General features: G+C 41.4%; 1 protein-coding gene across 16 annotated transcripts in view; it reads right to left on the minus strand.

Moving 5' to 3' along the window:
• ANKHD1 (ankyrin repeat and KH domain containing 1) overlaps positions 1–20,000 on the minus strand; it is a 114,970-nt gene that overhangs the window by 89,945 nt on the left and 5,025 nt on the right. For 15 of the 16 annotated variants that reach the window (XM_072023231.1, XM_072023238.1, XM_072023233.1 and 12 more), the window contains exon 2: positions 10,431–10,584. In XM_072023231.1, the coding sequence (XP_071879332.1) occupies positions 10,431–10,584 (154 nt within the window). Of the gene's footprint in view, positions 1–3,750; positions 3,775–10,430; positions 10,585–20,000 lie in introns of all 16 variants that reach the window. The other variant, XM_072023228.1, reaches the window with a different exon arrangement.

Below are 20,000 nucleotides of genomic sequence, written 5' to 3' on the forward strand. Positions count from 1 at the left end.
GTAGAAGCTTCTAAAACGTGGTGCTTGCTTGTTCTGACAAAGCAAGACAAAAACAACTAGAAGTCAGGCCAGGCTGATCAGTCTATTCTCTCCAGCTGTGCCCTTCCTCTGTTACTCAAAAGCCGTATAGTTCTTTGAAAGCAATGATAGAACTTCAGAACTAATGATTCTGAGTCAAGGTGTTCTTCTCAAAGGACATATTCAAACAGAAATAACAAATATGTATAAGCATACAGAAATAATCAGCTGCACAAATACAGAATAGTTTGTTCGGGTAAGTTTTCAGAAGAGTATTGGTAGATTTATTCAAGGTCAAATTCAATCTGGAAATCAGCATTTCCCCCTGCAAAGAGACAGTCAACAAAACGTGACAGATAAACAAAAGCACATCTTGCAGGACAGATGAAGTAATACTCCTACTCTCTATGAATCAATAGAGCTCAGCTTCAGTGATGTTACTAATCTGGGGCGACAAGCCCTGAAGAACACAGATCACATACGGAGACTCCAGAGAACAAGAACAGAAAAGTCGAGCTGGAATGAAAATGAACTCAACTCTAGATATGATGCGTAAAGCAAGAAGCTAAAGCAACTGCACCAAAAAAAAAGATCAGATGCTTTACTAGGAGAACTTCCTTCCTCTTCCTCATGAAGTCCTTCCAAAGCAGTCTAGTGTTTCCTTGACCCCCGAGTTACATATTTTAGCACATAGGATTACAAGTTTTTTCTAAGTATCAGTCCTCAGTCTTAAGGGCTACAACTGGCTCAGCACGCCGGGAGCTTCCAGTGCTGGCAATGGTTTGTCTAACCAGTTCTTAAAGCCACCTGTCAGGAATGGCACAGACACGGCTGAGGTTGCCTGGGGAAAAGGAAGAGAAGGAGATAAAACTACATTTGAGATTTCTTTCAGCCCTATTATTAAGTTTTAAGAAGCTGTGCAAAACATGAGTAAAAGGTAATGGCTAAACAAGAAGTTAACATTGGTGTTGTAGAGATAACGCTTTGTTACATGGGTGGAAGAGAACCTTTACAGAACTGCACTGTACTTTGTTTCCACAGCAAGTATTTTCCTGATGGATAAAACAAGAATAAATTTCTGTAATGCATTTTTAATTAAGTGTATTGGTATGTGTCTAATCTTCAAATATTTAAATACTTCATATTCATAAATATTATTAAAAGAAGCATGTAAAGAATGTTTCAGCAAGTTTAGGATAAAAACCTACCTATTAGAAACAGGTAATATTTTCATGTGTTTTTAGTTTTTCATTAGTCTCATGAAAAGTAGCCTAGCTTTCTAGATATAAGCAGAATTTGATCATTTACACAAGGAATATTTTATCATATTTTTTACTAGAAACTCGTATGTACTGTGATTACTCCCTAAATATAAAAAAGCAGGATTTTGTCAAAGGTGACATACCAGTCGAAAAGAGAATCAGATATATCTGCTACACCACAGTAACACAATATTTAGTTCAGCTACAAAACTGATAGAACAACGTGTTGTAAGTACACCAAGAGGTCAGTTTATTCTTTGCAAGTCTCCTGAGCCACTTGTCAAAGTGCAGAGAGCAGAAGGTTTAAGTGACTCTTAGCAAGGTATCAGGTAGCCTTGTTTCAGATGTACTTGTTACATCTCACAGCCTACTGCCATGCCGCCCCAGAATGGGTGGCTTCACACTCAGACTACCGTGAGCCTGACTTACCAGTCTGTCTTGTGTGATTAAGTGGCTGGCACTAATTACTTCAATCACAGTTCATCATTAAGTTCCAGAAAGTCAAAAAAAAAAAAAAAAAAAGAAATCTTACTGGGGAGATTTGGATCCTATTTCTGCACGGAAAACAATCATACCCACAGACTTTTATCCTGCCTGTGTAACCAAGTTACTTATAAACACATCTTCTTGCAGGAGATACAAGCAAGAGACAGACCTTTCAGCCAGGCTTTTCCCACCTTCTCACTCCTTTCCCCCTGTGCTGATGCACTTGGGGAGAAGAGTTATGTTTTGATGAACTCCAACTTGTAGGCACAGCAACTGCTTCACTTCATGCCATTACTGTCAGTGCTCCTCTCTTACACAGGCATCACAAAAAGAATCATATCACAGAATGGCCTGGGTTGGAAAGGACCTTAAAGATCATCTAGTTTCGACCCCCCTGCTCTAGGCAGGCTTGCCAAGCACTAGAGCAGGCTGCTCAGAGCTGCATCCAGCCTGACCTCGAATGCCTCCAGGGATGGGGCATCCACAACCTCTCTGGGTAACCTGTACCAGTGCCTCACCACCCTCTGAGTGAAAAACTTTCTCCTGATTTCCAACCTCAATCTCCCATCCTAGTTTAAAACCATTCCCCTTTGTCCTATCAGTATTGAGACATAGAAACAAGCACATAAACGGAGCAGGACACAGCAGAAATACACCACACACAACTAAGACACATTGTGGTATAAGATATTTGGTGCAGCAACAATATTTACCAGCTTTTCAGCCTCAAGTAACCTGTGGTTTGAGCTAGTGTTCTTTTTCTTCCTGCACGTGGTTAATATCACATTGCCACGTAACCATCTGGCACGTGGTATTGCTCAGCACTATCTTTATTTACATAACATTTACATAACTATCTTTATTTATAAAACAAGCATAAAACTCAAGATGACCAAAATAGAATTTTTTGTTTTCATATACTGCTTCAATATATTGCCAGCAGAGTACCTGGTCCCAAGAGCCCCCCCAGCCCTGCACAGGGCACCAGCTGCTGCAGCACGAAGCCCCTTTACCCCACTCCTTTAGCACCTTTACCCCCCGTGAAGCCGGAACACAGTATTTCCACTTCCATTAGTGAAGGAAGCATGGACGTCCTAGGCTAGGATTCCCACTGAGTACTGGCTGAACTCCATTTCCATCCCGTGTTAAGCAGGACTGTCAATACAGCACCAGCTCTTTTCTCCTGCCCGAACAGTCCCCACTTTCAATCTTTGGCTGAGGCTACTTGAAGCACTGATATAACAAGACGCCCTCAAAATAATGCCAACTGGAAAAAGCTTTTAATCAGAAATATCCCCATATTAGAACAGGAGTGAAGGATTTTGCCTCGCAGATGAATCCAACTCACATAACAAGACAGAAGTAAAACAGGAAAGAGAAGTGAATAAAAATGCATCTATGAGCTCAAATAAAAAATATTAAAAAAAGAATTGTGCAAGTTGCATACAGTACAGGCATAAAACACTAGTTGATTAACAGTGACCACTTATATATAGCAGTAACCTAAAAAGATTGAACAGTGCCGTGGCCAGTGTTCTTCACCTTCACGAGTTAAAGGTTTTCACTCATTATCTTGACTCTTCCCACCACCACATCCCGCAAGGAAAAGTTAAAATCTTGGAATCTCCTTTGTCAAATAAAAGAATTCTAAAAACCTAACTTTCAGATCAAATATGGTAACATAACTGTCTGACACCTAGAAGCATCAACTGAAGTGTTAAAATCAAGCTGTTCTTCACAGCAAAATCCAACTAAGAATCCAACACCATGAAGTCAATACAGTTCAAAACACTTTCCAATATGGAAGTTAATGTTTCTAAGCATAACAGTAGACTTGATTTTTTCTAATCTAAATGACTAATAGATTAGAAAAATATTTCAATCATGCAAAACCTTAGCAAAATTTCATATTAATAATTACATGCACAAAACTCAGTTTATACAACTTAATCAAAAGCACAACACATCTGCGAGTTTCACATACCATATATTCCTTCCCATTCTGAGTCTTTAGACGGTGAAGAAAGAAAATGAGCAAGTCACTGTAATGTGTCAGTATCTCAAAGGGCAGAAGTATTCCAGTTACAAAGCACTAGTGATTTTAATAGTAGCACAGCCCTGATTTCTACAGAAACCCGCAAAATGAAGCCCATTGAGGCCATCTTGATGAGAACTGTTTCATTTGTTTGATATATATACCACGATTATTTAACACAAGTATTTCAGATCAAAGCAAATCAGGGTGAAAAGTCTTTCTTTAAAAATAAACAACAAAACGGTTGCTTTGACTAAAGAAAGACTTTTGCCATGTTGAAGAAGCCTAAACACACTCCAAATTTGTTACTGCTTAAATTTAACAATAATACAGCTTCATCTTTGCTCCAATCCCAGCAATCCTCTCTTAGATTCCTCCAATAAGGGCCCAATTTTTCTTTTTTAAAATCAATAATACTGACACAAATCTGTTCATTACATCCCACAAGTACAGATGTGCAGTCATTAAATTGATAAACAGAATCACCCATGTTTTCTGCAGCCCCCAAATTCTAAAATTTGAAGTGAAGCTTGAATCACCCTTTAGAGTTTAAGTTTCTAATGCATGAGATGCTCACCTATATTTAAAAACCAGAGGTAAGTTACTCATCAACTCTAAGAAAAGAAATACCAGATACAAATATGAATCTTTTTATCATAAATAGATCAAAATATTTACCTAGCCCAGTCTCCAACACTTTCCAAAGGGTGTCTCTGATGCAGGATGAAAGCAAGCCATTGAATTGTTCATTTAGACCACATACGCACTCCCCAGTAGTGCTGGATCACAAGTCTATTTTGTTGCATTCAAGCCCTCTAATGTTGGGTGATTTTTATTTATTTTGTATCAGCTTTACTGTAAGAAGTGCCATCAGTGAATAATGAATGGTTTTGCTCACATCACAAAAAGCACATGGAGTGGGAAAATACAGAGCTATATAAAGAGACACACTGGGAAGCATTCAATTTTGCTGTTGTTGAATCTAACTCTATCCTCTCAGTTTATCCTAAAGTGGGCAGATTTGATCTGGGCCCATTCTTATTTTGACCTGTGTTCTCTATTTCCAGTAAGCAGGTGATCAGATCCCCTTTTTGCTGTCCCCAGTTCCAGAACATACAACCTGCCCGGTCTCCAGCACAGCAGCATGCTACCTGATACTCAGAGCCACTGGCACCCCAGTTTGTGCCCACTGCCTCTTTTAAAGGCATGCCTGTTGCAGTAACAGGCACTTGGTCAAAGACAAATTATTATATTTTTTTTTAACATTTATTTGAACAGAGTTACACTACATTTGATCTTTCTAAAGTCTCAAACACCCAACTTCATTTATTTGCTGGTCTCCGGCCACCTTTTAGTCTTATTTACATCCTTTTCTGTTGAAATACACCTCCACTCTCTGAACATAATAATGGACTACTCACATCTGTTTCATTAACCCTTGGCTGAAGATGGCTCCTCTCTAAAATACCGTGATCTTCCTCACAGGTCTCTTCATGAATCATAGTAGGATTTCTGAAGAAGTCACTCACAAAATGGTGCAAGCCATCTTCCTGCACGGGTCTATGATATGCCCTAAGCAGACTTTTATACACAATTATGTCAGAAGTACCAATGTACCTGCAGATAAGACTTAAGACTTATCCCTAGTGCTGCCCGCATGGTTACTGCCAAGGAGTGCATGTGTCAGGTACACACTGAGCTGGCAAGGGGCAGTTGGTTTTCTGTCTCCTTTAATACAACACATTGTGTGCTAACACAACTCCTCCCTATATAAATATTCAACAGAAATAAAAAGTACTCTTAACTCTACAGAAAAAGATCTTTACCGCTTTCTTCTACATCTGTTTTTTGATGCTTCATTGTCCAAGTGCTTCAAAATTCCAACTGATTGTAACCACGCTCACAAGACCCACTGTTAAGCACGCAGTACCCAAGCTATTTCCTCAAGCTCTAAAACAATTCAGCAGCATTCTATATCGCTTCCCCGAAAACTCACCATAACCACACTGGATCACTATGAAAAGGGTGCTTTAACTGCAGGGATTAATACTGACATTTTACAACTTTGTGGTATTCCGTATTTCAGGTGCCGAAAGCATCAAACAAGCATCCAAGACTTTTATTTGACCACGTGCTTCAACCAATACATCTTTCCTCTTTAAAAAAAAAAAAAAAAAAAAAAAAAAAAAACACCTGTACTCCCCTAAAGAGCCCTGTGCTACATAACTAAATCATTTTCCCTTCCTGATGCCTATAAAAGGAGAGGCCAGAACACGGAACAGCTGTAACCTGCCAAACCTTCCCCAGCTCTTTGGAGAGGAGTTTGTCCTTGTAAGAACATGTGCTGAGGGACCCACTGAAGAATCTGCCAAGAGCAGCAAGAGCTCTGGTCCCCTCTGAGGTACCAGGACGGATTAGAGCAGGTAAAGGACTCACACACAAGCGTTATAGCCATTCATTCACAGCAGCAAAGAACTCATCCTCCAACAGCCAACTATTGTCTCAAAAAAAAAATTTTAATAGGTAGCCTTATTGAAGATCCACAAAAGAACCACAGTTCTTTAGAGCTGGGATGTTATTTTAGGAAACCAACATTACCTTAATTAACAGTGGACCTGAATGTTTCTAGTGCAGAACATGAACCCAGCATCCAAACACTAAGAATCAATTTAATTACAGTCTGAAAAAAATGAGATGTCTCAAAACAGCAGTGTTCTCTTTCAATTTCTCTTTCCATAGGTTAATTTAGTTATAAATCCCTTTTTTACTGCTAGGGGTCAAAACTGATGAGATTTCGCTTCAAACAAGCAACAGACTTGGCTTGTTTAGGATAGCTTCCCAAACAACAGGATTCGGTTCTTTTTCTGAAGATCAGAACAAGTCATTTATGACCTTCATACTTCTGCTTCAGAACACTAAAGTGTCTCAGACTTCAGAATGTAAAGCTGGTTTGTTGGATTTATTTGTCAAGAAATACAATCACTTGAATTTGTTTAAAGATAGTTTTTCATTAACAAAGTGATTGTGCTTTGCTTAAACAGACTACAGGAGCCTGGTTGTCATAAATAAAGCTAATTAGCCAGGTTTTCAGAGGGCCTAGCAAATGCATTGAATCTAGCCAATGTCTGCATGCGTGTATGTATGTATATTTAGTGTGTACGTGTGTATATCTACTACTCTGTTGAAGTGGAGAGGGGCATGGCCATAACACTACAAATTCTAAGACCGTCCCCACTCAGCATCTGAGAACATAAAATATTTTAAGTCATCCTGAAAATAGAAACTGAATCAAAAACTAAACTGTAAAAAAAAAAAATCCAGCACTACATCATGATGGGTAGTGATGATGTATAGAAATACTTGTAAGCAGTTCAGCTAAACTCAGATCACTACACCTTCGCATGCAGGTCTAAGGGCTCACGAATCAAAACAGCTGCTAAAAAATATTTTTTTTATTTTTTTTTTAAAAGAACGGAATGGTTGAAGAAAGCTCTGCATATGTAATTTGAAAAAGAATATTTCATCTGGCTGCAGTTGCTAGAACTAACTTTCCAGAACGAATAACCAACGTGCTCACGTGAGATGTGAGCATTAAGGGATTTGGGAACAGTAAGCAGAACGAGTTTTGCAAGTCATTAAATCCTAAGGACACAGCCTGAACCCGGCATGTGAAAAATACTACGAAATCTGAGACATGAAGCACACGACTGACTGTACTGCGGGTTGCAAGTTAAGATCAAGCCTCCTGCAGGAGGGGGTAAATCACAACAAAGGAAGCCGAGCTGCCCTGCAAACCACATCAGACAAGCTGTAGCCTAACTGCTTGTTCCAGCAGCAGTGCTGCCATCTACTTTTTGCAAGCTATACTTAACGCTGGGGAATGAAATGTGACTAAAACATGACTAACAGGAGAAATCACCTTTATTGCCAAACTGCCAAACAATGCAAAAATCACAGCATTAGGTCATTTTGTTCCCATGATGGAAACCTAAACGGCTCATTTAAGGCTAGAAAGGGTGTTTTCAGTCAAGCCAGTCAGATGAGTGTGAACCCCCCAATGAAGCTATTTAGAACCTCTCCCAGAAACACAAGCTTATTTTTTAGTCACCTTCAATTTAAGTCTTATCAATAAGCCACCAGATTCTCAGTGTTTCCTTTGGATATTTTTATCATTTAGATTTTTTTTTAACTAATGGTATTTCTGGTATTTGAATTCACAGTGGGAAAGACAACTACGCCTTAACTAGGGAACTTTCTCCCAAGCATTTTTAATCTTTCAGCCACAAAAATTAATCAAGAGGCATTAATTTCATCCGATCTTTTTAGAGGAGATGGAGCTAACAAACAAAAGCCCTCCAACAGGCTTGTTCTTCTTTCCAGATTCTGCTCTGTCCATTTTCTACATCTCCACTCCAAGCACAAGAGGAAATCAAAGCATAGGAATCTCAGATTAAAAACAAATTAGCTAATCCAGAGGACAAGTGGCAAACTGCTATTTAGAAACCTGAAGAAAGCATTCTCACAGACATTATAAGCAGCAATGGAACATCCTAGATTTATTATATACTGTGAACTCATTTCAAACACTGCAAACCTAGATGGAAACACATACCTCAGAGACCAGTACCTCATAACACTAGCCATCAGACATCTTCACTGACAATTTATAAGGCTAGCAATAGGCTTTTGGCCATATCAGTCATTAGGTACCTGAGAACTGCAACAGATCCAACTATTTAAATTTGAGTTTTCAGAGAATTCCAGATACATTCTATTTTTCCTGCAAAGCAAAGTTTGATCCACAAGAACTACATTCAGTTAGATTGAATTCAGAGATCCATCATTAAGGTGCTGCAATTTTCTGCTGACAAAGGCTGTACTTTTCATTTTTAACATTCAAAATGCAAAGAGACCAAAATAAGTCCCCTGCCCCCTTTCATAGAACATCTCAGGTTGGGAGGGACCTTAAAGATCATCTTGTTCCAATCCCCCTGCCATAGGCAGGGATGCCACCCATTAGATCAGGTTGCCCAGGGTCTCATCCAACCCCGTCTTAAACACCTCCAAAGTTGGGGCATCCACAGGTTCTCTGGACAACCTGTTCCAGCGCCTCACCACCCTCTGACTGAAGAATTTCCTCCTAGTATCTAATCTAAATCTCCCCTCTTTTGGTTTAAAACTGTTCCCCTTGTCCTATCATTATCTAACCAAGGAAAAAGTCACTTTCCATCTTTTTTACAAGTCCTCTTTAGTCCCCTTTAAGTATTGAAAAGTTGCAATAAGGTCACCCCTTAGCCTTCTCTTCTTCAGGCTGAATCTTCCCCCATCTCTCAGTCTTTCCTCGTATTAGAGGTGCTCCAGCTCTCTGATCAACTTCCTGGCCCTCCTCTGCACTCCCTCTAACAGACCCACTTCTTTCTCGTGCTGGGGGCCCCAGACCTGAATACAGGACTGCAAGTGAGGCCTCATAAGGGCAGAGCAGATGGGGACCATCACCTCCCTCCACCTGCTGGCCACTCCTCTGTTGATGCAGTCCAGGTTGCAGTTGGCCTTCTGGGCTGCAAGCACACACTGCTAACTTATGTCAAGGTTTTCACCCACCAGAACCCCCAGGTCTTTCTCTGCCAGGCTGCTCTCCATGAGTTTTCTCCCAGTCTGTCCTCATGGCTGGGATTGCCCCAACCTAGGTGCAGCACCTTGCACTTGGCCTTGTGGAACCTCTTTAGGTTCATGCAGGCCCACTTCTCAAACTTTGCTTCCTCAGATAGAAATTCTCCTTTAAGACCATAGATAGCTTAATACCTACAAAATATATTTTATCTACCTCTAAAAGGTGTCCAAAGCTAATGCCTGAAAACTCCAATTCAGCACAAAACTACTAGTCTCAGTATGCACTCAGTGGTCAAACTATTTTTTTTCAAAGCAGGGTGTTTTTTCCTTGGAATTTTGAAAAAGATGTGATTTCCTATTTCATTGCAAGTATCTGAGCCACAAAATTTACAAAACTTTAATTAGTCAAGCTTTCACCATAAAAGTAACAAATGTGGTGGCACCGTGTTTATCTAGTCTGGTTCCGTAACGGGAGCAGTAAGTATGCATTTTCCAACAGCCATATCTCAAAACTACAGAACAGAGAAAGATTTTTATGCAAGTCAAAATAGAAACTATTTCACCTGGGAATTTCATAGAATAGAATCATAGAATGGCTTGGGTTGGAAGGGACCTTAAAGGTCATCTAGTTCCAACCCCCCTGCCATAGGCAGGAATTTCTGAAGTACTGAATTAATAATTATATATTGACAAAAGCAGCATAAAGAAAAATATAATTTTAGCATGTCTACTTCCTTCCATCCTTTCCCTTGTAACCCTCCCTCTGGTAACATGTCATCTTCCCTGATCAGTGAAATACCACTTAACTTCAAACAAACTTTTCTAACCTTATGCTCACAGAAACAGTGAGCTAAGCAACCCTCGACACCTGCAAGAACTATGAGCTTATTGTTATTCTCAGCTCTTCATCATCACAGTAAACTTCCAGACTCGTGAACACTTTACTAGGGTCAAAATTTACAGGTTGCCATATCTGTGTGCAAGTTGGCTTCAGAAAAAAAAATAAACACGTAAAGTACCTGCTGCCTCCAGTAAGGCTTCTAGTCTTGCTTGTGTTTCTGGATCCACAGTTCTCAAGTCTGCACCTTCTGCAGCACTCGATAAGAACAACTCCGATGTGGTTTTAAGTACTGGGTTATCAAGATCTTCTTGGTCCAAAATAAACGATTCAACCTGTTTGTGAAATCAAAGAAAAAACAATTTTACAATTTTTGACATTTTATAATAAACATAAAATATTATAAAATCCAAGGAATAACTTAACTGTGCTATCATGGTAATGGCTTAACTGTACAGATTATTGGACAGAACCTTAGAAGTGATTTGGTCAACTCACTGAAGAAGTAGCTGATGAAATCACAAAAGAAAAAACTCAGCATGAGAAGCAGCACATCAACAGCTTAATTAACAAGAGCTGAAGCTACAGCAAGGGCCGCTCAGATTAAACACCAGAAAAATGTTATGGATGTTTGCACTGTTAACCACCAGAACGGACTGCTACAAGAGGCTGGAGCACCTCTGTCACCAGGAGTCTGCCTATCATGAACAAAAAGCAGCTATCAGGTTCAGCCACACCGAAGTTGTTACTACCTGAGAGCCAGGGAGGGACTGAAAGATTTCCTAAAGCACTTTTCAGTTCCCTTTTGAAAGGGACTTCAGCTAATGCAGCGCAGGGATTTTGTTTGTTTTGAGTAGAAAATAAGACAGCCAACTACAACTCAAACCACAACATCTGTTCCCACACCGACACTTCAAACCTGCCATCAGTGTTTCCTAGACAAGAACAGATCGGTAGGACAATTAAGCAAGCAGGTATTCCAACCAAGTAGCAATAATGCTGTCCCACCACTGGTCCACGTCATCTCAAAACACAAGCTCACGGAATTACTCAACACAACACACTGCGCTTTAAGGACAGCTTGCCAGAATAAACAAGGAGGATACCTGACTCATACGCTAATGAGAGCACAACTACATTTCAGAATCTGTCTCAAGTTCAGGCATAACTCCCTCTATCCTCAGCAATATTTTAAAATGAATACATGGACACTATCTCAACCAGAAATTACCCACTCAAGGCTACTGGTGCCTCCAGCATCCCTTAGAAATGAGACAGATTTCTGTCCTTTCTAACTTCACGTCCCAACCTCTTTTTCGTTTCTCTTATTTTCCCACTACATTTCTCATGCCGGTGGTAACCTACCACCGTATTCAATAAGATCACACACTGCCTTAATGCTCCGAAAACCCAGATCAGGCCATCTACAAACTCAGTGAAGTGCCCTATTGTGTGAAGGATGCTGTGGGTCTGGAGAACTACATGTAACACTGCCCTCAAAAGCAACTGTTAATTTCTTTTTGCTATGTGAACCTTTTTAACATTTTCTCCTAGCCTCCAATGCAATCATCATTAGTCCAGTGAAATGCAACATTAACACAGGAATACAATGAATTGTATTCATGGGAGAAGGGGGGAAGAGTAGCCTTCTGGAATACAGATCACCAGTTCCTCATCTCAGGGGATCTGCCTAATATTGGCTAACTTAAAGGCATTGTACCTCGCGTGCCAACACACGAACATTCAAGGTAAGACAGCAGGCTATGACTCAGGGCTTTAAGCAGCAAGACTTACAGTTCAGTCCAAACGAGATACAACAGCCCTAAAACTAAAAGGTATTGTTTCACTGTGAGAAAGAGCTGAGAGTTACAAAAGCAGAGAAGCAGTGACCTGAACCAGGGGTGCGCACTTTTACTACAAACAAAGAAGGGCTTATGACACACAGCAAAAGGTATTCGTACGCCAGGACTCCCCTCTGCAGAACTCAACTTTCAGTTTCTGTTCAGTTTAAGGACTCCTTGCTGGTGTAAGGGCTGACGCAAAGATAACTTGTGGAGAAGCTGACGCCTGCATACAGGAGTGCTTCAGGGTACTTCATTATTCTCTGGTTTTGATTTTTCTTTTTTCCCATGTTTAACAATGTATATATTTGTGTTGTGGCTACAAAGAGCGTAAAAATCCACAACCTGGTTAAGCAACTGTGCCACTGCCAATCTTTCAAAATGGGTTTCAATGAATTTCCAAGTCAGAACAAGTGATGGTTCTGTACATGGACAGAGTTTCTCCACTCAGGCATGGCTACGGAGGAGGATGCACAGCTGGATACTTCATCGCTATCAGCAGAGTAAGAAACGACCTCAACTTGTGAATGAGAGTGACCTGTGATGGTTACATCACCACCACCAAATGGCACCAAATATATCCAACAAATTTTAAATTTAAATAAACAGGGGAAAAAAAGAAAAAAAAAAAACACCACCACCACCAAACAAATTCCAGGAAGACTTCGCATAATGCTTGTGTTGCAAAATTTAGGTATCTCGCTTTACCCTGATGAGATCTGTAGGCAAACTGATAGAGTCCCTGGTCACTGCACTATTTGGGGATTATTTTTTGAGCTGCTTTGGCCAGCAGTGGTTGATAAGCATCTTATTTGGAAAGACTCATTAGGAATACATAGATTCAACATGTCAGCCTAATTCCCCAAATACTTACAGCTAGCAATAATTCACAATCAAAAACTCCAAAAGGCATCGCAAGCTGCTAGCTGGGTGGGACCTGAGGACAGGGCCCTAGATATCAGGGCAATCCACCATACTGTGATCCTTCACATCCAGCCAGAGCACTGATGGAGCTTTCCTGAAGCCCTGCCAAAGACTGCAGCGATCTCACAGCTCTGCAGATCCAGTTACACTCCTGGTGGCTCACTCAGTAACAGCCACATTCACAGATCTTCGGACTGAAGTACATCAGTATTTATACCTTAATACCATGATAGAGTTCACCTCAGGTCAGGGGCATACACAGGCAACTTCGCAAGCACTAACATCTAAAATAACACCAGCAATTCTTATAAAATTGGCAATGACCTATAGGATTGGGATTAGATTTCTAATACCAAATCTAAGCCGATCTACGCTACATTGAAATGACTTTTTTTTCTTTAAAAAATAAAAAAGGTATTTCTATGCCAACAAGAGCCAAGCTGCTGGTTACAGACAAAAGAACTTTTTCCAGACTAGCCTGGACTGTTCACCAATAGCCTGTTCCTGACACAGGCTCCACAGGCTGGAAAAGCTTCCTCTTCTAGCTGCACCAGCGCTGTTCTTTCCTCCTCCTGCTGCAGCTTCTGTGCCAAACTACCAGGAGGAGTATCTTTATGAAAAGTGTAAGAGAAAGATGCTGTGAAATCACATCCTTGAACTTGAGTCGTCCAGATACACTCTGAACAATGAGCACTAGTGGGGTAACAGGCATCCCTGCACTGCATCTGCAGTGCCTACAACACCGAGCAGTCGAGCATCGTGACTGGGGCTCCTAAGCAACATCACAATGCAAATGAGCTGCTACCCAATTTTCTCTTCTGCATTAGAAATTGGAAATTATTTAAGTCTCAAATGGGTCTTAACACACAGAGGGACCCTGGCTTCCTCAGGGTTAATGCAGGCCTGTGTGTTAGGCTGGAAGTTCAAAGTTACAAAATGGAAATAGATCAGCTGTATTTAAACTACTGGTATTCCATAATTAGTGTACTCTGCTCTATTAGAACTACACTAAAATATATTTTTTCTTTGATAAATCCTACCTCTGACTTTACACTGCCATGTTCTTTATTGCACTGAAGGCCAGTATCTGACTACTATTTCATCATTCCTATTTGAAAAAGTTTTTGGGAGTACCAATAGGAGGGCAGGTATCATATCAGGGCAAGTGTCAGGTGGATGGAGCCAGGCTCTTCTTGGTGACGCCCAATGACAGGACAAGGGGCAGTGGCTGTAAGCTGGAACATCAGAGGTTCTGCTTCAATGTGAGACAAAGATTTTTAACGGTGAGGGTGACAGAGCACTGGGCCAGGCTGCCCAGGGGGATTGTGGAGTCTCCTCTGGAGACTTTCGAGACCCTCCTGGACGTGTTCCTGTGTGACCTGATCGAGGTGTTCCTGCTCCGGCATGGGGATTGGACTGGGTGATCTTCCAAGGTCCCTTCCAATCCCTAATATTCTGTGATAAAACTAAGTTAATACTGTAAATGAGTTTCTATTTCAAATTTGGCGTGGAGCCCCTCTGAATTCCACATTTAAAGAATGTCACCTTCAACGCTACTCAAAATGATCAACCCAAGGAGAAAGCAAAGGGAAGGACTGTTACTTGCGTGGCACTCGAGAACACTGCCACATCCCTGGCTTCATACCAGTGAGAGCTCTGGTTTGGGCTTCCTTTACGAAGTACCTTTCAACGCTGCTTCCCTAGAACCCAGCAGTATCAGCCAAGTATTTTTACACCTACATTACGGTATAATCCTGCCATTACTGTTTCATTTTCTAGAGAACAGGTAAAAGTGGAGGAGAACATACAGGAACATGGGTGTTTTCACCAAACTTTTCAGTGGGACTTCAGCACTCTAATGTTCTTGGCACTTTGAGAGAAAGAAAAGAAGCATTTCAAAGTACTTCAGAGTCAGCACATAAGAATAAGAACATCATGTAATCACCATAAATAACAATACAGCCATAATTAAGGACATATACCCCCGCTGGTAGGCTTGAACTGAATTCCTAAAGACAGTTTCTCCAACTAAAAAAAAAAAAAAAAAACAGCTCAAGAAATAAGTCACTACCATCCTACCATCTATTGATCTCCAACAGATCATCTTCAGCTCCAGCTACAACATCAAGTTGACTACAATGAGGCTGGGTTATGTAAAAAGACAGCTTTATTCCGATATATATTAAGCAATTATCGGATAATCATAAAATCATTAAGGTTGGCAAAGACCTCCAAGATCATCTGGTCCAACCATCCCCCCCCCACCAATGTCACCCACTAAACCATGTCCCCAAGCACCACGTCCAACCTTAAACACCCCCAGGGACGGCGACTCCACCACCTCCCTGGGCAACCCATGCCAGTGCCTGACTGCTCCTTCTGAGCAGAAATGCCTTCTCATTTCCAACCTAAACCTCCCCTGGCCCACCTTGAGGCCATTCCCTCTACCCCTATCACTGGTTATCTGTGAGAAGAAGCTGACCCCAGCCCCCACACCTTCCTCTCAGGTGGTTGTAGAGAGCAATGAGGTCTGCCCTGAGCCTCCTCTTCTCCAGACACAAGAACCCCAGTTCCCTCAGCCACTCCTCATAAGACTTCTGTTCCAGGCCCTTCCCCAGCTTCGTAGCCCTTCTCTGGATATGTTACAGAGTCTCAGTGTCCTTCCTGTAGTGAGGGGCCCAAAGCTGAACACAGCACTCGAGGTGCGGCCTCACCAGAGCAGAGCACAAGGGGACGATCACCTCCCTGGCCCTGCTGGCTGCACTACTCCTGACACAACCAGGATGCTGTTGGCCTTCTTGGCCACCTGGGCACACTGCTGGCTCGTGTTCAAAATGAAGCTAGCAGCTAGAGGAGCTGGGCTGTCATAAGCCTCTTTCAAAATACCAGCTGATTTTGCAAACGCTGCTAGAGATGTAACACAGAGATGGACACGATGCTAACTTTATGGTCTGTCACTGCAGACAAAGGAAGGGACTGCCACACACACAGCACGGCACAGACACCCGACAGTCACACATAGACCTGTGGGGTATGTCCTTGATGTGCCGGCACACGCACTGGAACTGATGTCAGTATTAATTTCTGATTTCAGAAGCTGACTTTAGTCACAATAGGTGCTGCACCAGCAGTAGGACAGGCCTGATATTCCCTGGGCAGCTTCTCAACCAGAGGATCTCAAGCCAAGCTGAGATCCTCTGGTTGAGACGCAAGCAGTCAGCTCTGAAGACTATGGCTAGTAGTTGAAACATGCAGATAAAGTAATAACTCAGAATTAATGTTTTATGGGACTACTCTCCAGTGTTAGAGATTGTTAATCCTAGGGTTTCAATTTCCTCGTGCTAATACTAATAGAAAATGCAAAAGCAGGCAATCACGATAAAATGCCGGTCATCAAGGTTCACATAAATTTAACCACTTTAGGTAAAAAGCAAATTTCTCTCTTAAGCAAAAAATGGACATTAGATATCTTTTGTCTAAGACAAAGCTGTCTGACTTACCAGTTCTTCCACAAACTAGAAATCTGCAATTCATTTGTATTAAAACACCGTTCAAGAACAACAAACCCAAGACACAACCATACCCCTAGTTAACCCTCACAAAAAAATAAGCCACAGAACACAGATTGCGCCCTCTTGTTACAAGAGGCAGACAGCATTACAAAACCTTCTCTGTATAGCAGAGCAGAAAACACCAGTTATTTCACTCTTTTTTACAAAAACAACAACAAAACAAAACACAATCATTAAAAACTAACCTGCAGCCACCAAATATCCAAAGCCTGGTAAGTAGAAACAAAATAACTAAGTTTTCCTAATTTATAATAAAATATTATCTTAAGACAAGGAACTGCCATTTACAGAACTGGAACTGACAAAGAAGTTATCCAAAATTCACATTAATGCTCCTGAACTGCCTGCCTGTTCATGACATGTACTGTCTTCACTGAAGACCCCCAAGAGAGCCCAGTAGAGTTTACCATCTAAAATCAGCATCATCTACACTAAACACTACCTGTTTTCGTGTATTCTGTCTCAGCTCACCCTAAATCACATTTTCGGTGTTCCTTTGCATCTACTTGCTTTAAGATTCCCTCCTATCACCTATTCTTTCTGGCAGACCTGTAGAAATAGCCCTTCTTTCCTCATCTCAACCTGAGGAACAGCAGGTGTTAGTCCACGTCCTGACTTAAAGGAACATAAAACTTACAGGCATCAAGATCCTTCTTGTTTCAATGTAGCCAGAGCTTTTGGGGCGGGATCTCTGCTCGAGCATCTTCATGCCTGGGCTTTCATCAAGTGACAGAAACTTCAGACGATGAACAAATGCACGTGGTTGCTGATGCAAAAGCCCACGCCCACTGAGATGGCAAGTACTCTAAGCCATCTTCTTGGGAAGCACCTCTCATGCCAATGCACAGCCTCAATAACAACAGCTTAACTAACCTGGAGGTGACCTCTTCACGCCTCTCACCAATCCAAAGGGACACGCAGTTTTCCAGTGCTCAAAATCATACACGTGGAGCTGATGAATGCAGCCTGCTCTAATACTTCGATAATCCGTTCCCATTTCAACTTCTCTCACATACAGAGAGAGGCCTCACTAGTTAACGTGACTAAATTTTAGCTAATCTAGAGCCTCATACCAAACTGAAAATCCTTCTGGGCTTTCTACCATTCTCAGAGCTGAGGGTAGTGGCAGATATTTTTCAACACCTGCATAAACAAGCTGGTGTGTCCTCTACTATTGAAAAACCAGCAAAAACCAAACTGTACCTACTAATCCATCGGTGAACCATTTTAAAACCCATCATACTGAATAACACAGCAGAGACCCCTATCTAAAATAGGCTTGAATGAAAACTCCAGATGCAGCAGTAGAAGGGCTTTAAAGTTAACTATTTTAGCAAAAAGAACTAAAACATTCCGTATATGGCATTGAGGTTAAACTACAAAATCCAAAACTTTAAGCATCCTTTTCCCAGACTCCCTTTCCCCCTTGCTATGTTGTCACGCTGAGGACGACCACACACTCACAACAGATGATGCTCTGAAGCTGCCATGATCACAGACCGTGGCTCAAAGACAGGGCATTCAGCCCTAAAAGCTGATCTCCCCTTTTTCCCTTGGTTTGAAATAGGATGGATTTATTACCTGTCAGCCACGTGAAACCATTGGCTTTATTTGTGGATTTGGAAAGGAAAGAGTTCAACAGAGGTCAGGGCTTTCCTAGAAGAACCTCTTAGTTTATTAGAAATCTTTTAACTTGACAAATAGGGATTCATCCTTCCTGTGGACTGGTATCCAATTCAGGAACTTTCAAAATCAGTTCAATCACTTTCAAAATCACTCCTGGACAGAACAGCCACACATGTTCACTCTCACTCAATACCAGAGCTCTGAAAAACACAACACAGTAACTCAACAATGAGGACCTCTACTCAGTCTAAGACTTCTAGGCTGGGGATGCTTTAGAAGAGCTAAAGACGAAAAGATGGAAAAAAAAATCTGCATAACCTCCTCCCAAAAGAAAAAGGCAAGAAATAAATGAGTGATATCAACCATAAAAAAAAAAAAAAGAAATCAAGAAATGACAAGATCTAGTACAGGACCAATTCTTCTATTTATATTTTTGGTGCTTCCGATATGCATCGGAACACTGCAAAAATGTGAGAAAGTTTTTAAATATTTTGATTAAAAAATCTGCTAAAGTGTCAAAGAATCAATATTTTGTTAACATTAGGTAATGAGCTGCAAGAGTAAAAGGAAGACAACATGCTGTGATATGGTGCATTTCTTCCATTAATATCACTTGCTCAGCATTTCTCCAAAAACAAGCAAAATGAAACCTCTGCACCTTCACAACAACCAGAGAGGGGTGGTTACCAGGAGAGGAAAAAAAAACGAACCTTGAAATGAGCCTTGACCAAACCACTGATTTCTGAACTCTTCCATTAAGGGACGTTTCAGTGAGAGATGTGAGCTTTAAGGTGGACTTTAGGTGGTTATTTGCAATGTGTGCATTGGCTGGATGCACACATCTGCAAGGATCCAAAGAGGCAACACTGAAGCACCCTACTGAAGGCCGAGGTTTCAGAACTTAGCTGGCACTGAGCTCTGCGGAGCCCTCAGACAAGATGCAGAAGTTACTTTTCTTGCTCAATGAAGTTCTAAGGGTGAAACAAGCCTGAGAAAGTTGTCTTTTTCATGTCAGACTCTCCTCAGTTTCAGAGTCATTTCTCCTCCCCTGGCAACAACAGCTCAATACTTCTGAAGTATCTTCACAGATGTCACCAGAACTCAGAGTGACCTCCTCAGATCAAAGCCACGCAGTCTCCTCACCTGCAGGGGCTAAAACCCAGCCTCAACTCCCTCCACAAGCACGCCAAGCCAGTAACAGAGCTGCTCACAGCTCTAAAGGCCAGGCCACGTGTGCGCACAGAAGAAAGGAGTGCCTTTACATTTCCCTTCCCTCCACACCTCGCCTTTTCTTAAGGGAGTATCCCGGGAAGGGTTTGACCTCTCAACACAGGACAATGCGGCAGCAGCATCATCCTGCTACTCAGATTCCTCTGAGATGAGGACAGAAGAGAGGAGAGAGCATCCCAGCATCAATTTCAGAGGAGAGCTCCTGGGTTGCCCCAATTTGAATCAGAACATGACAATTCTTCATTTGCCAGCTGCAATCTGTTGTGCATTGAAGCCTAAAGGAACCCTGCGCACCCCCAGACAGTAACCAGTGAAACCTATGTGCAAATTTGTAACTAACTAGAGATGTTCTGCCAAATTTGGTAAGTTTTTCCTTACCAAGGGGATGTCCTGCATGCTTCTATAATTATATAGTAGGATTTCACATCTTTGCTGTCTATACCTATCATTAGAAAAAGGTTGACGATATTTATTTTAGGTCACGTATTCAACTGGGTCAAGCTGCACGAGCGGAAAACCAGGATTATACAAAAAAAAAAAAAATAGAAAGCAGTTTGT

This window comes from Anas platyrhynchos, chromosome 14, assembly GCF_047663525.1.
Source record: "Anas platyrhynchos isolate ZD024472 breed Pekin duck chromosome 14, IASCAAS_PekinDuck_T2T, whole genome shotgun sequence".
NCBI lineage: Eukaryota > Metazoa > Chordata > Aves > Anseriformes > Anatidae > Anas > Anas platyrhynchos.